At 45.8% G+C, this 16,258-nt stretch overlaps 2 protein-coding genes across 2 annotated transcripts in view; one reads left to right on the top strand and one right to left on the bottom strand.

Annotated features, from left to right (window-relative positions):
• The window catches only part of LOC120900289 (phosphatidylinositol phosphatase PTPRQ), a 190,992-nt gene that overhangs the window by 58,234 nt on the left and 116,500 nt on the right, over positions 1-16,258 (top strand). The gene's annotated exons all lie outside the window — the stretch shown is intronic.
• LOC120900292 (protein krueppel) lies at positions 3,206-9,653 on the bottom strand. The gene is made up of 2 exons (XM_040307094.1): positions 8,730-9,653; positions 3,206-6,383 (listed from the first exon to the last, which is right to left on the bottom strand). The coding sequence occupies exons 1-2, from the start codon at positions 8,767-8,769 to the stop codon at positions 4,654-4,656; spliced, it is 1,770 nt and encodes a 589-aa protein (XP_040163028.1). The 5' UTR covers positions 8,770-9,653; the 3' UTR covers positions 3,206-4,653.

Below are 16,258 nucleotides of genomic sequence, written 5' to 3'. Positions count from 1 at the left end.
TTTTATCCACTCCTTTGTTTTTGCAACTCACACTTTCACTTTCACGTTTCTTCTTTCACATCAAATAATGCCATCCCACTTCCACGCACCAGAGTCGGGGGTCGTTGTTGTGTATTGTTATAGAATACGTTTTATTTCGGTTTTTGTTCACTGTTAAAATTCATTTAATTTTGCACATTTTATTTTTGCATCTCTTTTAACACCTTTTGTTCGTTGCTCTTCTCCGTATCTCGTTTGTTTTGTGTGTGTTTACGTGTGTTTTATTCCTGTTAATCCCATTTTTCCTGCAGTGCTGGTTTTTCTTGAGGTAGTTACAATTTCTTCATTTTGAGTTTTGCATAAGTTCATAAAGGTTTAGTGTACTTTTAAATTGGCTTACAATTAAACACTGTTTGGGGGGTTTATCAAGAATTGTTTTTGTTTCTTTTTCTAGAGCAAAAATTTGTACTATGGTCGTAGGAGTTTTCCTATTTCAAATCTTCTTTTGCATCCCTTTTTTGTTCGTGCATTATCTGTGTATGTTCTATTATCTGATGCTTCTGTTCCGACAACGACAATGTTTGTAACAGTTTCGTACACTTTCATCTTTTCAAGAATATCGCTAACCAACATCTAATCTTACATGACGGGGTACACATTTATAAATGTATTGGAAAACTTTTTGCAATCGGCTCCTTTTGTTCCTTCTGTTTTGTTTTTGTTTTTGTGCTACGAATATGGTTGTTATCTTTTGTTTGGATGGTTTATTGTACATTTATTTATAATTGTTAAATATATCTAAATTTTTGGTTTAATTTGGAATTTCAACTAATTGATAACTTCTTCGCCCAATTGATTTAAAAGAAAAAGAAAGAGCTAAAGCTAAATTTTGATTATAAATAAATGAAACAGCAACAGAAATGGGTTAAAACATTGCACCTTTTGTTTATGTATATATATACTAACATGCACCTTCCCGTTCATTTGAATCATCTTTAAGTGACTGCTCATTAGGAGGGACACAGGTTTCATTTATTTGGCCTTATTACCTTATTACATTATCTAGTTGTGCGCGTGTGCGGCATTACCTTACCCATCCACGCGCTATTAAACATTAACAATTATATAGTCGGATTCCACTGGTGGAACTCTACCAAACATCGAGCATTTAAATTGTACCATCATGTTTAATGTGTGTCTGATGTGTGGGTGTGTGTGTGTGTGCGCGCGTGTATTTTGACTATTTTGTTGACCACTGACACATATTTGGAAAGGGAATTTAAAATTTGGCTTAACTATTTACAGCTGAGCGACATTCCCCATTGAACTGTTTTTTGTTTTTCTTTTTGAAAAGTTAGGTCTCTGTTTACGTTTGATGGATTGAATTGAAGAAAGCAGAACTGTTGTGTGTGTGTTTCAGGGACTCATTTTTCCTACTCAACTTTTCTCAGCAGGATTTTTAGACCGTTTTAGGCCTTACGTTACCTGACACGAAAACCCCCGGATTGTGTCCAGTATTGCAGCATGACAGCACACAACGACACCACCAGCAAACTGCTCGTACCAACCAAATGTCCTACCAAATCTGTGCATGGTCTGTCTCGGCCGTGTGTCTTTGGTCCAGTTTAAATGCATGTAATTATTTACACCACCAGATGAGAAGCAAAGGAAGCAACACGAAACGACGAAAGAAACAAGAAAGAAAAGGAACTCAAGGACAACGGGGCCTTTGCATCTTCTCTCGGGGGATTGTAAAACGTTTGTGCCAACCCGGGGGATTGTGATGCGGGCGAGACACAGTGGATTGCTTTATGGTTTATTTTGTCGATATTTATGGCCATACAATTGGAGCGATGCGGAGGGACTCACAGAGGGAAGACTGCACTAGGGCTAGGGTTTTGGGCCAGGTTTGCAAATAAAATCGGAGCGGTTTGGTCGATTGGCCAACAGTTTGGGATGATTGGCCTTGGTAGGTGAACGATTTTGCAAATGCTGTTGTCTGTGTTGCAGTGTCCCTGAAATGGGAAATCGGTGTTTTTTTCCGAATGCATATTGGGCCGTTAGGATCGAAGCTTTACAAAGAGAGGAGCAGTAAAGAGAGAGAGAGAAAGGAAACAAATCAATCAGAACCATTATTAACCTTTATCAACATGTTTCTTCCACCTATCGACCTATTAACAGGATCAATTTCTATCCCTGTGAAGACATGAACTTCCAGGATCATTCTTTAATTGCATTCAATCCTTCCCCAAAAATGTCATTCTTCTGTCTTCCCGAGACTCACACAAACACAAAAAAGAACGCGTGGTGTAAATTACGCCTTTTCGGGTGCTGCCTCCTAATTCACACCCTTATCAAGAAATCATCACAATAAACCCTTTTCATTCGAGGTACGAGGGGTTAAAATATTTGCACTGACCAAAAAACAACCCTTTGTGAGTCCCTTTTTTTTCTCCTTTTTTGGCTACGCTTGTCCGAACGTCCGGCAATCGGACCGACATGACGGCAAATTCACAGCAAATTGTTATTTTATTGAATGAAAATCACTACACATCCTGAAAGGGATTTCGAAGCCTCCGGACAGTCCCTCTGTGCTCCACTCGAACGCTTTTGCCGCCGGAAAATCCCCCTGGGGGGAGGAAAATACGGTTAGGTCAAGCGGTGTGTGTATGTAAAACATGTCTCCCTAATCGACCCACAATCTCCCACCATCGGTTGGCAGGCGGGTGTGAGGAATTTATGGGCTTTTCTAACACTGTGCAGGAAACCCTTTTTTGTCTGTCACGGGAAGGAGAGTATCCGGCTGGCAGTGGAATTTAAGAAGGTTTGGAAGTTGAGCATCATGTTACACTTGTAGGCTTTGCCTTCCCTGCTTGGGTGGAAGTTGATGAGGTGGAAAGAAGTGTTTTTTTTTTTAAATTCTGGTGAGGGTAAGAAACAGAAGGAAGGTGAACACAACCGAAGACAACTGTTGAGCCCTTTCGAAGCGAGGTGTGAGTTGTGTACAAATGATAAAAAATGACCCAAACAAACAACGAACTGAAGAGACTTTTTAGCACACCTAAATCTTAATACTAAAAAAAGGAATAAAATTTAAAAAAGAAATTAATAAAAAAACGAACACAAAAGCAGTTTGATGTTTTCACGTTTGCATTTTGGCGCAATTTCATGTATTTTGTTGTTGTTGTTTTGCATGAAAAAGCGTTTAAATATGTTTTATTTTCAAAATAAAGAAAAATAATATTAATAGATAACCGCACCATTTGTTGTTTGCTGGAGTTCAGCCACGACATTACTACAAACGAAAAATAACTAAAAACCCCTCCTACTTACGGAACTAAACAGACCTTTTGCCTCTTAACACTTTGCCAGTCGCAACTTAAGCGTAACCCGGTAAACCCCCCCACGTACAAAATTAGAAGCTATAACTAAAACTTAAAAACGAATTTTGATTTTTGTTGCTACCTTTGCGTTTGCGTGTGTGTGTGTTTTTTTGTTGCAATTTTCCTAATTTTCCCGCTCCCCATAAATTGGTGAAAAAAAGGTGGACTTTTGGCACAACTGTGCAAACCGCGTTTGCTGTTTTGAGAGTTTTGTTTTTTGTCCAACTCAGTTTTCCCCTCCCTTCATTCAATCCATTCAATCCATACCCAACAACGAAAACGATCCCAGATCGATCCTCGCGATCTACTTCCCAACTCCCAGACACACCAGTTTTAGATGATGGCGTTCGTTTTCGTCAAAAAATTTGATTATGGAACCAATTTTGTTGTGATGTGTAAAACGGGGACTTTCCTTTCCATTCGTTTTGTATTATCCTCACACTTTGTTTTGATTCTTTTTAACTTTGATGATTTTGCTTTGTTTTTTTGCTTCTCTTTTCATTTTCTTTTACTTTATCGCGAACTATTGAGGAGGAACTTTTTATACCAAAAGCAAACCGCAAACGACCTGTACAGTGGCGCTGTGCCCCCTTTTCCCCATTTTCACGGCGGGGCAAGCGCCACTGCGGTCCGGCTTGACCGAAACGAAACTAATGAGCAATGCGTATGAGTGTGTGTGTGTTTTTTTTGGGTGTATATGTGTATATTGTTAGCAAAAAATTAACAAAAAAGTATGTCCGCTTAAGTTAAGAGCGTATTAGATTTGCTTCAAGCTCCCTTTTGCAACGTTTTTGGAGTGTTTGACTTGATTTGGGATGTTTTTTGTTTTTTGTTTGTTGTAAAATCGTTTAAGAAAGAGAGAATGTGAGAGAGAAAGAGAGAGATATTAAAGGGAGGATGTGTGAAAAGATCAGTGAAAGGATAACGTGTTAAAATTACTTTGTACATCGAGATTTCAAAGGCTCATACATTGATATATTATATACAACTTCGAGAAGTGGTTCAGTTTCAGGAAGAAGTCCTTTCGCCCCCTTTATCTCTCTCTATCTCTCTATCCCTCTCTCTCTCTCTATGCAAAACACACATATTCTTCTCTAAGATGTGTATGTGTGTGTGTGTTTGTTTAGATAAATTCTCCTAATAATAACCGTGCGTATCATCGTACTCCAACACGCGTAAGTGTGTGACTCTTCTTAATAGTAACTCTTTAGTTTAGTTAATAGATTGGCATCTTGAGGTGTGTGTTCGTGTGTGTGTGGATAGTGTTTTACGTTTTGTTTTGTTTTTTTGGTTATGCTTCCCTGCTGTGCTCCGCCTTACAGCTCCATCCGGTGGCGGTGCTGTTCTGCTGCTGCAGCAGCTGCTGGCGCTGCTTGAGGTAGAGTGTCGCCGCATCGTCCAGCTCGTCCAGCTCCTCCATCGAGACGGGCGAGCGGGGCGAATGCATGCTCAGATCTTCCGGCTCCGTCTGCTCCGGCAGCTCGCTCTTGATGTGCACGATCTGCTGCGGCGTGCGGGACCGGCTGGTGGCGCGCAGATCCATCGCCGAGGCCGCGTCCGGCTTCGCCCCATCGCCCGCCGGCAGCGGGCCGAAGCTGAGCGGCAGCGTTAGGCCGGGGAACTTGTGGTGCAGCAGCATGCCGGGCGGGGTCGGAATCTTCGTCAGCCGGTCGAGCGACAGGTCGCTCGATTCGGACCCGCCGCACACGGACTTGGCATGGTCGGACAGCTGGTCGCCGCTCGCCGCCGGACTGACCGCGGGCGTCGGCGGGCTCGGCAGGCCGCACTTGTGGTGCAGCAGATGGTGCCGCCGCCGGTAGCTCGAGTTGCACCTATCACAGTGGAACGGTTTCTGGCCGCTGTGGCTGAGCATGTGCGCCTTCAGCTGGTTCGAGTCGCTAAACTTCTGGTCGCACATCTCGCACTCGTACGGCTTCTCGCCGGTGTGCACCCGCAGATGCCGGCGCAGGTTCGCCACCTGCACGAACTGCCGGTCGCAGTGCGTGCAGGAGTACGGCTTTTCGCCCGTGTGCAGCCGCATGTGCGTCTTGAGATGGTGGTCGCGCGTGAACCGCTTGTGGCACTCCGGGCACTCGAACGGCTTTTCGCCCGTGTGCGTCCGCTCGTGGTTCTGCAGCACGTGCTTGTAGCCGAACGAGCGGCTGCAGATCTTGCAGGTGAACACCTTGTCGCGCGACGGATCCCGCGACGCCACCGACGAGCAGGAGGTGGAGGAGGAGGAGTTGTTGATGCCGGCGGCGGCACCGGCCGCCCCGGTCGTGGTGGTGATCGTCGCCGGCAGCTCGACGCTCCCGTTCGACTGGGGGGACGAGCCGGAGGTCGGGGGCGAGATCGGCCCGGGGCTGACCGGGATGTCGACCGGCATCGAGAGATGGTGCGAATGGCTCGGCGAACGCATCAGATGCTGCAGATGGTGGTGATGGTGTTGGTGCTGTTGGTGCTGGTGGTGCTGGGCCGCCGCTGCAGACAATTCCTTCCGCAGCGAGGCCTGGTGCTTGCGCTTGGTCAGCTTCTTCGTCTGCGGCACAATCTCCGAGGTGGTGGACACGATGTGATTGTTGTTTGTGCTGCTGCTGTTGTTGTTGTTGTTGGCGACACTCAGCTTGAGGGATTTGGAGCTCTTGTGGCTGAGGGCGGGCGAGATCGGGCTCTGGGGCGGCGGTGGGCTGCTGTTGTTGCTGGTCGGCGTCGGTGGTGCCCACGCACCGAACAGGGCGGCATGCGGGGGGAACAGGCCGGTGGCGAGCGATGCCCGCAGGGACATGGGCAGCCCGGCGGCCATTAGGGCGGCGGCCGTCTGGTTGGCGGCGAGCAGCTGGGGCGCGAGCATGCCCATGGCGGACGCGGTCGCCGGGTGGAACCCACCGTACAGGGAGGGCGTGTGCTGGAAGCTCATGGCGAGATGGTGCTGCTGGCGCTGGCCGGTGAGCGGTGGCGATACCGACAGGCTGCGCTCCTCGTCACGGTTCATACCTTGCAACGTACGGACGGCGTCTAATCCTGAGAAGAAGGAGAAGGAAGAGAGATATCCTGTTAATTTATATGTTTATTCTTGGGGATTCTTGTGGGAGCTATTTTGAAGGTTGAAGTTGGGTAAAAACAGATCATAAGAACTTCTGACGCACTTTCGACTAACTTGTCCAAAAAAGGATATTAAAGGGCTATTTAAGAACGCCACCATTCATCAAGTGTCAGACGCCGCCATTCGCAATAAGAGCTATTCTAAACCACTAAAAACGCACAGGCCAGGCTCTAAAAATAGCTCAATGACGACACGCGAGACATGAACGGTTATTCCTAGACCGAGAGGAAGGCACACAAAAATAAAAACCCGGCAAAATGAACGCAAAAGCCGGCTCCATGTGAGCAACAAAGCTTCCCTCCCCTTTCGTGGCGTTTCCTTTGGAGCGTACAAAACACATTCTTCGCGCTCTTTCTCGCTCTCTTGCTCTCGCGTTAAAAGCAACGAGTTGCCTTTAACTCGTACGATATCCTCACACTCACACCCCCAAAAAGGGGCATTCCGCACACATCGTAGTGTGTATATCGCTTCCACCAGGATTCCACCTTCGTGTGTTCATGTGCAAGGAGGCGGCCCGGGGAAAAAAGGGGAGCAAAACAAAGCCCTTCCACCGCGCACTTGCGGCGCGGGACCCGTCTCAAGCTTGCGGCGAGACGGTTTGAATGGGTTTTTGGTCCTGCAAAGGGGGGTCGCGTGCGCGCGTGTGTGTTTCGATGTGTGGCTGTTGCTCTGGCAACGCCACACATCTGCCCACCGAAGCAGAGGCACGCACACACACACACACGAGTAAGGAAGGAAGGAAGGATTCCCATCCCAAGTAGGCGCTTCCGTCGTGTGTGTGTTTTGGCGCGCTGAATTCTGGGTGGCGCTCACACACTCATATCCTGTGGCGTGTTGGTAAGCTTAATCCTTTATTTATGCTTGCTTTCCCTTTCTAACTGACACGCACACACACACACTGGTACCGATGGGGGGATGGGAGTGTTGTATTGATTGTTTACGTTACTGCGAAAGGGGGGAGTCTTTGTTTGTGTTTCGCTTTCATTCGTCAAAATTAGAAGCTGCCACCTTGGCATTGCACCGTTTGCCATTGCGATTAGGAGCGTGTTCTATTGGGGTCCGTTTTTTTGCCTTCTCTCTCTCCTAGTGAAAGAGTTCTGCAGTCTTTTGGAAACCCTTTCAAATGTTGCTGTTTTTTGGATGTGGATATTTGGATTTTAGCCTGCAGGAGGTTTGCTTTTTCTACTTCTTCGTGTTTGTTTGTATGAAATGTTCGCGCGCGCGTGCCGCTGCTTGATTGAGTTTCCTGTTTTCTCATTTAGGACGGGATCAGGAAGTGAAATTAATTCCTGTTTACATTTCGCATGTTACAGCCGCAAACACAACCGAACCCACACGAGGATTGTGTGTTTGTGTGGGTGTTTATTTGTCATTTCGGGAGATTTTTTGAGTGGAAGTTGTGTGCTTGATTACATTTATGATCGAGAAGCAATATTGGCAGGAAGAGGATGCAATGCCGTCGGTGTTTGCAAAAAACAGCATTTTTTTTAGTTAATATAAATATAAAGTAAATAATTATATTAAAAAACTGATTTCATGTATAATTAAAAATCTCAAAATTAATTTCAAATAATTCCTTTTTCTGTTGACCTTCACTTTGAACCACTTCCAAAATAACGGAACTCTACTTTGCCAATATATTCTTCTTGCCATTACGTCTGAAGTTCCAAGCATAATAATTAAAGCAAAATTGGTCTCAAACACTACCCATCTCCACGGGGAGGTAATATTTCTGCCACATCTGGCCTTAAAAGTGTTGCTGTTAGCAATAATCTAAAACCCGAAGAAAAAGCAACAAAGAAACAAGGACCTTCTCCACTTCTCCGTGTCTTTCCCAGCGCTCTTCCGCATAGCGCAAAGCGAGTGTGTCCTCGAAGTGTGAATGAAAAGTGAAAGTATCTTTCGGCTGGCCTTAACCGTGTGGCCCTTATGTACTACATAAAAGTCCCCCGTGAAGGAGACCTTGCTGTGTACTGCGCATGCAGTCGACGACTACAACGACGACGACGACCACAGAGCGTCCCCGGTGGTGTTTGATAAGAAAGCGCTCAAATAAATAAAAAAAGAAAAGGGGTTTGGAAAGGGAGTGTGGCGCACGAGACGCCACGAAGTTTCACTTTCATTCCAACCCGCCGCTTTAGACGCTCTTTAAATTGAATCAATTAATGCAATAAGCTAACCCTTCGTGCGGGTGTGTGTGTGTCTTGGTTGACGAGATGGTTCAAGAAGATATGGTGCGTTTATTTTAATCGAAGACTGCTTACCTCTTGCTGTTTGAGCGTCCTGCAGAAGCGACAAAGCCATTACTGCCTTGTCACTTGCTAGGTCCGTAGTTGCTCCGTTGCCGGTGTATGGTTCCGTGGCAAGCGGTTGGCAGCAGGTTCAGTTGCGCTTCCCGCAGTGGAGAGGTTGTTCAGGTGATATCACCGCTATCACTGAATGTTGGAAGTAATTCCACACAAACACTCACAAAAATACACTGAAATGTGTGTTTTCACCACACTACAAGTCGCTGACACTGTATGCCACCGAGGGAAGGGTTCCAAACCCTTCGCGTTGTAATACACCAGCACCAGGGCGAGTCACTTGCGGAAGAAGTCACGCTTGTTTAAAATGTTTTTGCAAAGAACTAGGCTCATTCGAGCTATCAACAATAACGACACAAAATCACTGAAAATTCGTGTTTAATATCAGCACTGCTGCTTTAAATGCTTCACCCAGGCTAGTGGTTTGTTCTCATAATTCGTTCACGACGTTCATTTTGCACATCTTTCACCACTGTTCACACTTGCTGGATAGCCTACACTAAGAACATATCACGCACGATATAACGCGAAAATGTTTGCACGTATTGTATATGCACTTGAAGCCTTCGCTTGAAGTCTATGCGAGACTTGGCTTGTTTGTTGCCGGCTTTGCGACCGAATTCGTGAATGGACACCGAACGACTGACGATGACGACCGCGCTCTGGAGTGCGCTTTACGCGCGGGAGCACGCCGGAATGTGCGAAGAAGAATTCGGGCGGGGCGGCGAGGGGTTGCTTTCACTGGCGAACTGGTTTTGGCCAGCCGCGCACGATAATAAAAAGGATGCAAAGCCGAGCAAAAGCGATGGGTAAGGCGGCGGCGCCGTGACTGTTTCGTGTGCTGTTTGCTGCGCTAGCGAACCTCGCAAAAACGGCACATCCGTCGGCTTTGAGTGGCGGCACGCGAGTGATCTTTGAAAAATAATAGAAATCAGTACGTAAGGGAAAAATCGGTCGGTGTGCCGTGTGTTAAGGGGTAGTGGAATATGCACCGCACGCACACACGCGCACGCGGTACAAGGGATGTCGTTTTTACGCACCCCCGAACGTTGGACCGCTGTCACCGGTAGGCCCCGGTGGTGTTCTGGTGCGCTCTCTTTCCTACCACACCGACGGCAGCGGAGCGCAGTATGCGTTGGTCTCTTTCGCATGTACAGAGAGCAAAGATTTGGTCTAGTTCCATCTCTCTCGCTTTGAGGGAATCTTAACCATTTCGTTCCCTTTCCTACACACATTCAAACAAAGACGCATGAGTGTGTGCGTGTGTTCCAAATGAAACGAAATTCCAAAAACGACCGTGAGAGATAGAGAGAGAAGGGGTATGGTACACGAGCAAACAAAAGCGAATTTCGTAGCAATGCTCTCCTTTTCCCCTTACAACTTGTTTTTTTTTACGTAATTCAAAGCATGTTCGATCCCTCTCTAATTATTGCTCTCTTGCTCGCTCTTTGTTGGGTACGTAATGGACGGGTTTGTTTGACTGATCCGTTTTTCCCTTTTGCTTTTGCTGACCTAGCACAACATTCTGGTCCTTCGAGCGCGAATGTGTTTGTGCGGTTGCGAGAGAGCCGCTGCTTTAAAAAGCATCCGAGAGAGAGAGAGAGAGAGGGAATGCGTGTCTTTCCGCTCATCTTTTTTAACAGCTCAGCTTGTCCCTTTGATGAATCGTATTGCTGCTGTTGCTGCTGGCTTTTAAGGTAACCTTCTACTCGTGCCTGATCCTTTGGCTGGAACAGAGGCCGTTTTCACTCCCGGAAACCGGATTCTTCCCCTATCGCACTAACACTTCCAATGCTCACGACGGCGTCAAAAGGGGAAAAAAGGCTTCCTGCGAAATGGTTGCATAAAAACGACGCACACACAACTCCGGTTGTCTCGTTTTGACACGCTGCCACTACTGTCATCACACGATGTCCGGTGCGTGTAAGCCTTCACGCACTTTTATCCCCACTCTGTTGTGAACTGAGGCGGTAGCTAGGCCCCATGTTTTAATCTTCACATTCAACAACCCCCCGCGAATTTCTGGCTGTGTTCTTGCTTTCGGGGTTTCGCTCTCAATCTGCAATCTGCAAGTGTCCGAAAGGGACAGAACAAAAATGAGGCTCTCACGTCACCGAAAGTCCCATCCAGGCAGTATTCAAATTTTTAATTGCTCACGTTCATCCTTGGCGGCCTTTTTCGCATTCGGGAGAAGGACACACACACGGTAACTGGAAGCTCTGAACACGCTGGCCAGTGTTACCTGAACACGTCGATCCTCGTTTTGGAGATGCGATCGTTATTGATGGGCAAGGAAACGATTGAGTTTGTGCCTTTTTGACGATTGAGCTACTTTGGTGACGCTTTAGGTTAGCAAGGTTACGTCAACGTTGGGTAGGAAAGATACTCCCAACTGGAAACTGGAACCGACTGTCCCCCTCGATCGATCTACAGCAGTTATTGAAATCGTTCGCTCTTGTATAACGTCGTACGGAGAAACGTAGGTCACAATAACTCGATATCAAAGCACGCATCTTCAATGTCCCATAACATGTTCCGTACACGGTTTGGACGTTTAATTGCAAACCACTCATGGAGCGGCGAACGATGATGGATTCATCGATTTAAGATATCTTGAAGGGTGGGTTTTATGCAACCTGCTTATCCAGCCACGATCCAAAGCGGGATGACCCTCGGAGGGGACACAGACACAAACAAACAAAGAGAAACGAAACTGTCATAAGCTACTGGAAACCGGTTCGTCGTTTGCTAATGAAACATACCAAAACCCTTCAGGCAAGGCCTGGGTTTACCACATAACCGTACGCAAACTAGTTCCGACTGGCCTTCGCGTAAGATGTTCTCGAACTTTACATCCAGTCCGGTTTCTTTGTGATGTTGGAGTTTGCGTTGGAAGTTCGTTATGGAGAAAACGATGGTTACTCACCGACCATCATGTTGCTGGAACATCTTACATCTCAACCCTTTTCCCAAGTGTACATTTTGAATGTCACAAGACGCTTCGTAAATGGCGAAAAGCAGCTCAATAATCTCAGACAGGAGACATCGATCACTAGATCATTCGCTACCGTGCGATTTGTACTTACCGAAGCACTTTTCTCCCAGATCAAACACCATAACCCTTTGCCAGTTTGCTTAAAACGTACTTTGAATATCTAAAGACTTCCCGCAAAATGGCGACAACCGGTTCAGTAACAGCAAGTACCCTGGAGTAGGCAGCAAACACACCATCAGACAACAATGATACCCGCGACATCCTATAATGCTCTCCGCCTAATCCTAATCCCATCCCTGGGCTTTCACAGGGTCTCAAAAACCGAACCGAAAGGGTGTTTTGTTTTGGCAAAACAAACATAATCTGCCCAGCAACCCCGTACCGCCAGTACCGACATACACACACACAGAGCTTGCCGCTAAAGGACAGTAGAATTCACCAGTGGAGACACCCCTAAGGTTCCTCCCATACGTGCTTTTTTTGGGCCTTGAGATCTAGAGCTTCTTTCCTTCATTAGCAGAGTGCGTCTGTGGAACCTAAAGACGTTCGTTTATACCCGTGTGTGGTACAACAGAAATCCAAGAATCGCTACCTTCGTATTGACCCTTTTACTTCGATCTAGAACAGCGGTCACAATCGGGGGGTCTCCTCCGAGCACCGATCACTTGCACGACGAGGAGGAGGGAGTGTTTGTTTTGGGTTGGGTGTTTGTGTGTTCGTCCTGTTTGCTAATTTAATTTTACGACCCCTTTCGGCTGCGCTGAATCGCACATCTTCCCGGTTGAGCTTTGTTTGCAAAGTTCGTAATGATGTTTTCGCCTGTCTGCGCGTGAAGGAGTTGACCCAATGAACCGCCCCCCTGGTTGTGAATTTGGCGCGGGGGTAGACATTTCACCGTTGCCGAAAAAAATGAGGGCAGTCCCAGCGTCACGCAGGTAGTTCCTGCTCACAGGAACCTTCATTACATGAATGTTTTCGTCAAATGTCATTTAAAGTTAGGCAAGCAGCAGCGGGCTTTCTGCTGGCTGGATTGGATGCTGGTTAATTGAACTGCTTGATTGTTTGTTTTCAATGCTACAGGTCAAAAGAAGTCAACAGGCAAACAGAGAACTGAACATTGAGAATGTATCCATGTGGCTAGCCAACTGACGATGACTACACGTACGCCACATGAGGCATATCGGGCATATTTACGGTGTGATGAAATTGCGAGTTTAATTGTACTACGACGCCCCAGAAAACCCGAAAAGCGCTACCTTCAGTCGCCAATTGGTCACTTTTTTATGGTGCCAAAATTGTTGACAAAATTGCTTCTTTCTGTATTTTTTATGATCCCATATAGTGGTGCTTTATGGTGGAAAAGCCTGATCTAAATATCGGTGCGAGGGTCCTCTGGTAGGTTGGCCGAGTTCGTGCCATTTCCCTTTCACATATGTCTGAGTATAAGCTACTTCTCCTTCTCCCTCTCTCACTCTACTATTACCATTTCCCAGCCTAATGCTCTAATGCTTTTTTGACGTTTGCAAATTTGACGTTTGATTTTTAATGGACCCTGGAGCGGGTGGGACCCAACGATTTCGTTTCTATGTGTTTCTCTTTTTTTCACTCTCTATAAACCAAACCTAAGCAAGTTTATGGCCTCCCCGTCTTCGTTCTTCTAGCGAGTGTTGTGAGAACATTGGCAGCAGCTTACCCAACACCTTCTCCGTAGACGGCTTCGCAAACGGGTCCGGCCGAGTGGAACTTTTTATGATTATTTTCTGAACGAAAAGGTAGCCGATCGTTCGTTGATCGTCGCAGCGAGCAAGGTCTCGCACGGAGGGGTAGGCAAATGAGAGCAATTTGGTCAGTGAATTGCGACCTTCCACAGTGAGGAACTACCCACCACACAACAACCCCTTGAGGGCAGCGTGAGGGAGGGGTACAGCGCTGGCCGGCAAACTTCTAATACCAGGGAGGTGACGTAGGAGGACCCGTCCAATAATACAAGATAAAAACAAACAGTGTGGATGCGTGTGTGTGTACGCTCGCACCGTTTTTAGCCCTGCCAAAGGTAGAAAGCATTTCCCATCTTTTCCCCCCCTGGCCAGCAGCGATGTAATTGGACCGGCTCGGTTCTTCTCGGGGCCGATCTATCGTCGGGCGTTTCACAAAGCGGCATACAATTAGGATTAAAATTTGGAAACAATGCGACCAAGGGTCAACAAACAATAAACGAAAATCACCCAAAAATGGCAACTTGGCATACGCGGTGCCCGGTCTGCGTTTATGGCACCGGGTGATAGGCACGAAAAACACACACGCACACACACAGTATATGCAAGGAATATTCTTCCCACTCACGCACAGCCCGGAACGAGCGTCTCTATCGAGCCCAGGCCGGCAAACAGACGGCCGACCTGCTGAACGGCGTTTTGTGCCGAGGCTCGTTGCCGCACCGCGTAACGGTGCTGCGGTAATTTAAACAAATATCGTAAAACGTAATAGTTTTCGAAAGCAATTTCATCTGTTTGTGTGTGGGTGAGGTTTTTTTTGTGCTTTCCGCCATCATATTTCTCGGACCTTAAGGGAACTTTTTTTGAGAATCCAGGAAACGTGGACATCTTTTTTTAAGGTGATGTTAGCTGTCCCGGGACAGGTTTGTTTGTTCCGTTTCGGATGGATACTGGTTGTGTGATGGACATGGTGGTGTGTTGCTCATTTGGCCAGTCTTTGGTCTTGGGGATTTTGTTGTTGTTGTTGAACAGCTGCAGGCAACAGGCAGCGACCGGATTTCCGTGTGCACAATGCACCAGCAGCATGACAGTGCAACAAGTCGCAAGAAGTTGTTGAAGTTAATTGCTAGCATGGTACGTTAGGAGGCATTGTTTCCGAAAGGATTGCACTTGAGTTTGAGAAGAGAGTCACTGCCGACTCATGGTCATGGGGTTAGTTTTTAGGATGGGAACATAATTATTTAATTGAGATTTAATAATAACGGAGAGATTTGGAGTAGCAAGTGCCAGTAGCCTTTATTAGCAAAAATATATTTGACAAAATGAAGAAAACATTAAAAGAGACAAATATTTCACAACTGATGTGAAGCCAGATAAACAGTTGATGAGTGCAATAATTTTTGAATTACTGGTCTTTATATCCTGGATCTTTACCAAATATTAAACAATCACTCAACAATAATTAGGCAATTGGTGAAAGAGAAACTGAAGACGTTTTTCTCGATACGAAATTGAAGTTAGCGAAATAAAAAGGTTTATTTCTATTGAGGAAATGATTTCGATTTGAAAATTTGCTGAAATGTAGTTTCTTCCCTAACGTAAACGAGGATATGAACATGGTTTGTATCCCAAAAACTGTTAATAAAGCGCTGTAAAGCTGCATGAAGATAATCGTATTGACAAATAATGGATATTGCTTCACACAACAAAGATTCTCATACAGAATTCATTGGAACTATGATTAAAAGTATTATCAGCCATTCAATTGAGTTACATGCTACAAAGGTAAATGTTAATAGAGAAGCAGCTAACTGCAAAAACTGCTAGCACAAAATCTGTTAAAATCAATGTAGAAATAGGAACTAGAATGTGGGTGTAGAAGATCTGAAAGAAATTATTGTAATTTGTTATGCTCTGTGTTTGTTCTAAATTTCGTCCAAAGCCTTGATATTTCAATGAGTTGTGTTTTTTGGTTATCTTCTGCTTTGTATCATTTAACTCGAATTTGCAGATCAATTGAAACGTTCAACATCATTTCATGTTACCAGCTTCAAATTACGTCTTGACTTCTTTAGCATAAATATTCAAAATAATATAGAAAAAATACCTTTGCTACTGATTTTGAAATCAATCAGAATAATCAATAAACTAACCACTTTCCCCTCAGGCGTAATAAAAAAGCAAGATCTTTATCATCAAAGGGTCTCGCTACCCGAGGTGTCAAACTATTGATCGGTATTTGTCACCAAACGAGGTAAACAACCCTAAACCAAACCGCTAACCGTTTGCTCATCCATTTCCTATCATTAAACCATTCCCCAGCATCGTCCAGATTCAACGCGTGGCTTGTGCCATCGCGATCTTAGAATGAAGTAAAGCAAAAAGTAGAATAAAAAAGATCCTTCTTTAACCGTAAGGGGCAACCAAATCAAAGAAGAAGAAAAAACTTAAAAAAGGCAGACAATTCAAACACGTGCGCAGCAGACTTCTTCCCGGTGCGCACCAACCACGAAAAAGAGACACACCGAACAGGGAAGCAGGGAAGCAAAACACCGCGGATGTCTTATAAATAAAAAAGAAACTCCGTGGACCCCTTATTAGAGAGCGACTGATCATCGTAAGAAACACGCGGCACGCGATCATCGCGCGCACACGCTAAAGATGCGTTTTGATCGTCCTCTTCGATCGAGGGTTCCGTCCTGTCGCGTTGTAGTGTTTTTTTTCTATGCTTTTTCTGAATTTTATTTCGGAGGTGTCTGTCCTCGTGCTCGCCCTCG

Source organism: Anopheles arabiensis, chromosome 3, assembly GCF_016920715.1.
Source record: "Anopheles arabiensis isolate DONGOLA chromosome 3, AaraD3, whole genome shotgun sequence".
In the NCBI taxonomy this organism is placed as follows: domain Eukaryota; kingdom Metazoa; phylum Arthropoda; class Insecta; order Diptera; family Culicidae; genus Anopheles; species Anopheles arabiensis.
Note: the sequence above shows the minus strand (reverse complement) of the source record. Positions and strands in the feature narration are given on the sequence as shown.

What these genes read in the sequence shown, in the direction of transcription:
- LOC120900292 (XM_040307094.1), bottom strand. Translation starts at nt 8,769, where the DNA reads ATGGCTTTGTCGCTTCTGCAGGACGCTCAAACAGCAAGAG. An exon ending in GGACGCTCAAACAGCAAGAG is followed by an intron (nt 6,384 to 8,729) that starts GTAAGCAGTCTT and finishes CCTTCTTCTCAG; the next exon opens with GATTAGACGCCGTCCGTACG.